The 9223-nt window shown below is 32.9% G+C and overlaps 1 protein-coding gene across 1 annotated transcript; it reads right to left on the bottom strand.

Annotated features, from left to right (window-relative positions):
- Positions 1-240: 240 nt before the first annotated feature.
- On the bottom strand, positions 241-8588 carry LOC133334053 (ATPase inhibitor A, mitochondrial). The gene is made up of 4 exons (XM_061542352.1): positions 8500-8588; positions 3749-3811; positions 2939-3086; positions 241-376 (listed from the first exon to the last, which is right to left on the bottom strand). The coding sequence occupies exons 1-4, from the start codon at positions 8586-8588 to the stop codon at positions 248-250; spliced, it is 429 nt and encodes a 142-aa protein (XP_061398336.1). The 3' UTR covers positions 241-247.
- Positions 8589-9223: the final 635 nt, after the last annotated feature.

Raw genomic sequence — 9223 nt, 5'->3', positions numbered from 1 at the left:
AATGTTCTCCAAAAATTGTAGATAAATTACTTTTAATAGCTATATTTTATGTGCAGCAAAAAAGAAGCTCGTGGCAATTGTTTGTTTTACGGGCCATTGACATTGCGCAGTTTAAGGTTAAAGTGGTGATGTTGTTTGTAAGGATTAAAGGACGAGAATACCAGTCTCGTCTTTTTTATTTATTTGAAACTTTAAGGAACGGCGGCCTTGTTAAAGGGGTTGTGTAGCAGGTGCGAGTATTCCTCATTCACTTGCTCAAGTTCTCCAAAAACTTCTTATGACGTTGAATGGCTTCTTCGTGTTCCTTGATTTGTTGATGATGGAATTCAGCTTGATGGATTTGGTCGTTCTTTAAACGTTCCAATTGTTCTTTTTGCTAAAAAAAAAAAAATGGAAAGACAATTTGTATTATTAAATAAGATTAAAAGAATGTAAAAACAAAAAATTGTAGCTAAAAAGTTTAGAATGTTGATATAACTTCTGATAATGTTGTTCAGCTGGCAAATGGTAAATTTCTATAGAACCTGTCTAACACTATGCAAAACCCAACAAATCAATGCAAAACCCTCAAGGGCGGATCGCTGTGGGACAAAAATGCAATTCCAGATCTTACAGCTTTGACTATAACAAATTAAGACCTATCTGTCGTAGGATATAGAGATAAAAACCTTGGTCAAAGCCAAGTAAACTAAGGAGGATATCCTCCCTATATTAGCGTTATATCTAACCATATCAGTAACATGGAGCAATAATTATGTAGTGTTATGACCTCTACGGAATACATGCTGGTTAAAACAACATAATCTGGTCATGCTGGTCAATTTATAACATAATCTGAAACACAGATGTGTTACTGATACTATTCATCAAATCGAAAACGATTTAGACAATATAAGGAAAATGGCAATGAAAAAATTCAATGATATATTATTTACACTAACAGCCCTCGACTTTATTTTTTAAAGCGCCAGAACTACATCCTCAATGCGTACATAACCAAAGGCAAATGAATTATCAGTGTCAGAAAACAAATTGAAATATAATTATACATAAACAGCTGAGTGAACATTGTCAGAGAAAAAATATTCAGCTCATCTATGTCACCATTATAAAACATACTATTATCACCAACACATCCAGACTCCCTAAGTACTTTTCATAATCCACATGTATCCATACCACTAAACTGCTTCATATAATACCTTATTTTCCTCTTACGAATAACTGATTTGCACTTATTCCTATACTTAGTATACACTTTCCATGGTCTATAACTACCATTCTGCAGATATGCTCGTCTCTCAATAATCTAAAAAAACCTATCTCATTACAATCCATCCACGTATCCACCTTTAAGGATAACCTCCTTTTAACAATCGGAACAAATTTGTGTAAATCAATTATTAGACTAGAAAACAGATCACATTTAACATTCACATCACAAGCGGCATTAAATGTGGAAAAATTATAATCCAATAGATAGCCCAGTAAGCTATCCCACTCAATATTAGTGTAATCATGAAAAAATACAAACTGTTCTGATTTCTCAAAATTTATTTGAAATAAAGAAAATATGAGAGCGTGAAGCAACATTGCCGGACACTGTACCTGGCCAGATGAAGGTATGACACACAGATGAACCGTGTGCGACATCAAAGTGAGTGGGTCAAGAGTTATGAAGAACCTCGAACAAGACAAACGGAAAATCGATGCCTATGAAGTATTGAACAAGTTCGTGTTGAAGTCAAATATAAAACAAACTGATTGGAAATTTCAGTAAGGGTCCACAAATGATTATGACATATTCAAGTTAAGATCTGACACAGGCTGTATAAACAATTTTTGTGCTATAAGGATCATAAAATTCTGGGCAATTTCTTTTTACAAATCCAATTACCTTGTAGGCCTCAGTAATTATGTGGACCAACTGCGGGACAAAAGACAAAGACGTATCAAGCATTGCAACTAAATCTTGGATAGTATTTGATTTTTTAAAGAATATTATTTCCAATTTTAAAAGTCTATGGGATTTGATTTCAGCAGGTGTTTTGAATGCCCTATTCAAAATGACTTCAATCGTATAAAAAGCAAACAAAAAAATTTGATAATAACAATTTCTTATTCATATATTTTTGGCCAGAAATTTCTAAAACACCTTTGTCATTTACCCCTGCACCATTATATATTGGATATTTATTGCATATGTAATCATCCACATATGATAAGAACAAAAACAAATCTATTTGTTTGGCCAACAATAACAAAAAAAAACTTTGTCAAGTGCTTTCTATGACATCATTTGCCCTAACAACGCACATACAAAGGAAAAAACAAACGGGAACAACAACAAAACAAATCTAGAAAAAAATTAAAATTATTTATGGAATAGATATTGGAAATTTATGAAACGTCTACGATATATAAAATTTTCAAAAATTATAAATACTTTTTCTGATGCAAGAACTACTAATTCTTTCGATATCATAAAGGAAAAAAAATTATGGTAGAAAATAAGTCCTACATTCAGGTTCTGGAACAGACATACTTCTTTAAAGCAGAGATATAGGAAATTTATAGGATTTGCCCAATACAAATGCCATTATAAACATGTTTTAAAACATACTTTATGGAATATTTTGGGAAATGAAGTCTTGATGGACTTGATTTGGAATTGATTACAGAATTGATTTGGAATTGGGGTAGTATAGTTTGCAATTTAATTAAAATCGGCTTTAATGGCTTCAAATTGCATTTTTGGAATAAATAAATAAATTGAGGCTATTAAAATTGTTCAACTTATATGATGAGTAAACTGAAGAATTGGAGTACAACTGGCTTATATAAAAAAGGGATTGAATTTGTTAACAAAAACATTTTAAATAAATCCAAAATATTGGAAAATAAAAAAAAGCGCCCGACAATTTTTAAAATTACTTACTTTCTTGTAGAAGTACTCTTCTTCGCGAGCTGCTTCCATTTTACCAAAACTGCCACCGGCTTCACGAATGGAACCGCCGCCACCACCACCTTTACCGGCACCACTGCCCAAATCCCCCAATTGGCTGGAGGAGCTCATTTTTGCGACACTGTAGAATACAAAAATTAACAAAAATAAACAAACGGCATAAATAAAAATAAACAAATACCATTTAGCATTTAATAAATAAATACACAACACACAAATTCTGGCATTCTGAAATAAACCTGCTAAATAATTTGCAAATTAGAAATACACAACTTCTATGGAAACCTTCGTCTTTCCTCACCACCTCCCCAAGCCACCAAAACAAACAAATCAAACAAAAAAATTGAAATGTTATTTGAAAGACAAAGAGAAGATATGAAAAATGAAATGTTTATATGTGGCACCTAGAGGCGGAGTATGTGTGTTTGTACGTCGACATTTCTTTTTGCGTATTTTCACTTTTTTTATACTATATATTCTATTTAATTGTTGTTGTTTGTGGAACCAATTATTAATACAGCACAAGTCAACTTAAAATTTCTTAAGATAGACAACCAACAACAGCATACAAAAAGTGAAAACAACAACAATGAGATTGCAAATATTTGCACTCAAGTTGAATCACCCCTCCAGTAAAAAAAAACAATTTGATGGATGGATGGTTGGCTGTATGGTGGCAATAATTCTCTAACCTCCATCGTTTTGAATTAATGCTCTTAATAATAAAAAAAACACTTCAAATTAAAAATATTAGAAAAAAATATTTATTTTTTCCATACTTACTTCAAGCCACTGGGATATAAACGCAAACTACGTCTGAGCATGATGATGATGATTAATACGAAACTGCAATTAAATTGAACAAAGAAATTGCATTTATTTTCCACAAAAAAAATTCTCTAGATTTCGATTTCTATTAAGTTTATAAAAAATTCCTCGGCCAAAGGTTATTTCCACTTACTTTCTTCTTTCCTTTCCAGAAACAAGACGATCAAATACTGGATGTTAAATGTAGACTGGACTGGACACAACACCGGCAATAAAATGGTTGATTGAAACTTGAATGCAAATTATGGAGAATGGCGATTGGCAACACTGTCACTTGCCAACCGGCTGTCATTGCATTGAAAGCTTTTTATTGCTTTGGCAACTCTCGTAATGTGAGTTGTTTTGTCGTATTGGCAAATCTGATAAGAGATGACAATTTAAAAGGCGGTTAAAATTGAAGTAGTTGCACAAGGGATTTTTATCCAATATTCATACGGTGGATTTTTGAATTTAAAAATTGTCATTCCATTTGGAACACCCTGAATTGGGGGATTGAACAGTGGTGCCGATGATTCCATTCGTAAGCAGGTGGCAGCTTTGGTAAAATGGAAGCAGCTCGCGAAGAAGAGTACTTCTACAAGAAAGTAAGTAATGTTAAAAAATTATAGAGGTCTGTTTTTTTAATTTCCAATATGTTGGATTTATTTAAAATGTCTTTTTTTTAAAAATCGTATCCTTTTTTATATTTGGCAGTTTTAGGTGTTCCAATTCTTCAGTTTACTCCTCATATAAGTTAAACAATTTTAATGGCCTCAATTCTGTACTTTGTTGGTGAAAGATTTCGGGAAATGCCAACGCTTTAAATTTCTCGTCCTAAAACTGGCAATTGCTACAAATAAAATTGTCTAATGTCAAAGGAAAAATGTAAAGGAGTAGGAAAAGGTTGACGGTTGTAACTTAGCCATGACAATCTATTGGAGAATCTGTAAATTATATTGGCGTAGGGGATGATGGATACCAAACAACGGTTCTAATCAGGGATGCAAAAGTTGGTACAATTGTACTAATTTTAGCACTATTTGGAAGTCAAAAATACAATAGCACCCCAATGACATATTTAGCACTATTTCTAAATTGTATCAAACTATTCTCACTTAAAGGTATTATAAGTGCTTAAACATACAATATGAAATGGATCGCCATCCCCCGCTGTCGTTACGAATGGATGAATTTGCCACAGTTTAAACGTACTGTCCTATGCCAATTCAGAATTCAGTATTCCCGATCAGAATGATAAATTCAGTAAAGATATTAATTATTATTTGCGTAACAGTTCTATGAGAGCGATGATTTTTCATTGTTTCAGGAATATTGCGGTACAGATATTTCTGTTGTTTTTAAATACTCACCAAATCGGTGGCTTTCACGTCAAGAAGTTATTGAAACAATTTTGGCGCAGTGGGAATCACTTCAATATTATTTTAATAATGATTTCGAAGCTGATTTCCAAAAGTTAAGGCTCAATTCTATTATTTCAGAATTTTCAAACCCTTTTTATACCCTTCAACACACTGTGATACCGCCTATTATGTCTTTGTGCATATGTTTGTAACAGGCAAAAGGAATCGAAATAGACCCATGGTTCCTTCTGAGAATATGCATAGAATCACTTTTTGAGTCGATTTATGCATTTCCGTCCGCCCGTCTGTCCACCCGTCCATGTATTTTTGTGAACAAAGTACAGGTCGCATTTATGATCTGATTTGAATGAAATTTGGCACAGGTCACTTATTTGGCCCAAGGACGAACCCTATTGAAATTGGGGAAAATCGGTTCAGATTTAGATATAGCTCCCATATATAGTTTCGTCCGATTTTATGTAAATGGTGCACCAACTCCCAATATTTTTCCGATTGAGAAAACATTTTACACGGAGTGCTGAATTACGTCTAGACTGATACACGCCAAGTTTTATTGAAATCGGTTCAGAATTAGATATAGCTCCCATATATAGTTTCGTCCGATTTTATGTCGATTTTCGTCCGAAAATTGCACAGAGTACTGAATTAGGTCTAGACTGATGTGTGCCAAGTTTTATTGACTTATTTATTGGCAGATTGTATTAAATTGAGTTTTGAGTCATGTGTATTAAAAAACCCTGTTTGGAGAAAAACGCATTTAAAGTTTGAGAAGCCCTCTTGCCGTCATTCGATGCTAACACAATAAATCGTCTATATCTTAAAAAAATGTTGAGATTTTCACTTGGAAATTTATAGGGACATTCTTGAATTAGTGTAGGTTCGAATTAAATTGAAATATAAAACTAACTTTTTTGAAACCGAGAATGGGGGTCCCCTTAAAGTTGCAAAAACTGAATGGCGTATGCAACGATTTAAAAACAAAAGACACCAAAGAATCCAAGTCTGCCATGCCATTTTTATTATGCAATTTTTCATTGATTTCAGAATGGTATGTGTATGTTTTTTAATATGTTCAAATATCTATATTTTAGCATCTCTTATATGTACCTAAAGTGATGAAGGGTAACGTATTGTCGCCCCCGTCCGTCTTTTGAACTTTCCTTACTGGTTACTGTTAATTTTGTTCTCGCAATATGTACAAAATTATAAATAATATCAAATTAGAAATGCAGTCTGAGGATGCCAGAATGCATGTAGAAATTTTTAAGTCTTTCAAAAACGACAATATATGCACTTGTTGGTCAATGGTGACTGAAGTCAAAAATGAACTAAACGAAGATATGTTTCCTTATATAACACAAATTTTTAGAGGGTTATTATATATTCCACATTCATCTACAAATGTGGAAAGGGTATTTTCATATCAAAATATAATTAAAACCAAAGAAAGGAACAGAATACATGCTTCGACTGCTTCAAATCTTAATTAATTTTTTTATGTATGGTTATATTAATTGTTAATAACAATAAAAATTGTATTAAAAAATATATAAAAAGTACAATCGGACTGAAAAAAGTACACTTTTTATTCAAAGCCAGTACAATTTGAATAATTTCATTTCGCATCCCTGGTTCTAATTGCATTTAACATGGCAAAACCCAGGCTTGGTCCCTCTTTCATCTCAATTGTGGACACTGACCTCCCCGCTGTGTCAACTGGGGTAGCTATATTCATCACCCGTTGACCACAATCTGCGAATATGCACTTGGAATGTGCGCACGTTGTACAGAACAGTACATTCGCTTTGGCGGAGGTATTCTGGAAGTACAAAACCCATATTATTGACTTACAAGAAATGCCATAGAAAGGGACTGGCGTAATTAAATCAGATGATTACGACCTGAATTGTAAATGACATGAAACGAGACATATATTTGGATGTGGTTTTATGGTTAATAGGAGCTAGGTCATGTTGTGAGAATGGATGAGGATGCCCCAGCTTGAAAGGCATATAAAAGCGAGCCAACTGATGGCTCACGCAGAATGGAAGGCCACGAATTAAATGGAAAAATCAAGTGAAAGAGAACATTTCGGAGCATTGTCTTTCAAATTGGAAGAACTGCGCCCCAAAAAAGTGGATTGTTTTTAGCCACCACAATCAGAGAGTAAATTTACCGAATAAAATTTTATCAGCGTTGTTTTTTGGTTATTATTTTAGAGCAGTAGCTTTATAATTAGTAAATAATAACAACATTATCTTAGGGTTTACCTACGTTTATTTATTCTTTATTTAAATTATTTATTATTTTTGTTTTATATAAAATTATGTGTTGCATATATATATACAATATTAAATTTATAGAATAAAATTAAAAGTAGTATTACCTTAATACAAAAAAAAATCATATGTAAATATAATTCATTAACAATTATTAAAATGTATATCAATGAAAAATATATATATATATATATTTTTTTAATAATAAAACAGATACAATTGATTGCACAAATATTGCTGGAAAAAAATATTGCTATTTAGTTTGGCTAAATAACAACAGAAAAAAGTAATAAAAACAAAATCATTATCATCATCACTATTATATTTCGATTTATGAAATAAACAAATTTAAAATGAATCAATTAAAACACACAAATAATCACGTACATATTTCAAATAGTTTCCGTGTATTTTTATCGTTTGTTTTTTAAGTTACTTATAATAATAATAATTATTATTATTGAAATGTTATAAATGCCTAAATTACTAATGTAGAATATATAGTTATGTATGTGTGTGTATAGATATAAAATAATTGTGTTACAATAATTCCAACTTATTAATAAATTATCATAGAAAAAATTATATTTTTTGTGTTTAAACAACAAATGTTTTATTTTTATAATTTAGGAATTAAATTTTATTATATTGAGCCATAAAAAGTGTTGTGTTTTAAGTGTTAAGCATCTGTAAAAATAAAAAAGAAGATTTTTTTACAAATACCATTTTTTCATTTGTAATTCAAAGAATATAAATTTCATTTTTTAATGGGGTCCATAATTGAGGTTAGGGTAAATATTCATTTAATTTAAAATTTATTTTAATGATGCTACAAGGAGGGATATAAGCAAGAGCATAAACTTGACACCCAGGGTTGCAACCGCCCCACAGATATGCCCAGCTGACGCAGTCACCGCACTCGCTACCTTTGGCGCATCCACTAGCAACTTCCCAATTGTCAAAGCCTTGGGTATCGGTTTGGCAATTCGACAGAGGGTGGTTGTGTCTTATCGGTCTTCTTAGGGGCCTTTTTACGGGCTCTCCTTCAGACTTCGACATTCCCTACCTTCCGTCTTTGTGGATAATGGTATCTGGGACGTCTTCAGTACTCAGTTTACCCTTGGGAGGTGCTGAGGGCTTAGAAGTCTCAGGCATCGGCTTCCTAGGTGTACTAGAACCCCCGACTGGTTTCTCCTTCTTTGAAGGGTCGGGGCGTCCTTTCAATCAAGAAGTCCCCCTCAATATCATCTGGGTAGTTCCTGGAGAACTTCCGGATGAATTTGAGGTTCCTCTTGATTAAAAGGAACTCCTTTCCCGTGATGGAGTCGCTGTCCCGTCCGATGAATCGGTTGCAGTAGTTAACTGCTCTCCGATACATCTTCTTGGCAGCGATCTCCTTGGCAATGACTTGCTTAGCAGTAACTGGTACTGATGAATCATCCATCTTATCGACGGAGGTCCCATCAGTACCAGTATCCGTTTCGACAGCCAACTGCCTGAGTAATCTCGCGACATCACTACAGACCGTGGAGATTGAGTGCAGATCTTCAATCTCGCCAGGGCTGGAATAGTTTCCAAATTTTTTTTTCAGGTCAGTAGAAGTTTTTATCCCATCTCTCATTCGACCCATAAAAGTATTATATTCAAGTTCTTTGAATTACCTATGAAAAAATGGCGAAACTATTTTCAAAATCCAATTAAAAATAATTGAACAATAAATTACATTTTGTCACTTGCCTTGGGGTTTAAGTATTTATTTTTATAATTTAAACAAATATTATAAATTTTGT

Source organism: Musca vetustissima, unplaced genomic scaffold, assembly GCF_032173495.1.
Source record: "Musca vetustissima isolate MV318-11 ecotype Yass unplaced genomic scaffold, APGP_CSIRO_Mvet_v1 utg58755, whole genome shotgun sequence".
Taxonomy (NCBI): Eukaryota; Metazoa; Arthropoda; class Insecta; order Diptera; family Muscidae; genus Musca; species Musca vetustissima.
This window is presented reverse-complemented; position numbering and strand designations above follow the sequence as displayed.

What these genes read in the sequence shown, in the direction of transcription:
- LOC133334053 (XM_061542352.1), bottom strand. Translation starts at nt 8,588, where the DNA reads ATGCCTGAGACTTCTAAGCCCTCAGCACCTCCCAAGGGTAAACTGAGT. An exon ending in ATTATCCACAAAGACGGAAG is followed by an intron (nt 3,812 to 8,499) that starts GTAGGGAATGTC and finishes ATTTAATTGCAG; the next exon opens with TTTCGTATTAATCATCATCA. An exon ending in AAGAGTACTTCTACAAGAAA is followed by an intron (nt 377 to 2,938) that starts GTAAGTAATTTT and finishes TTTTTTTTTTAG; the next exon opens with CAAAAAGAACAATTGGAACG.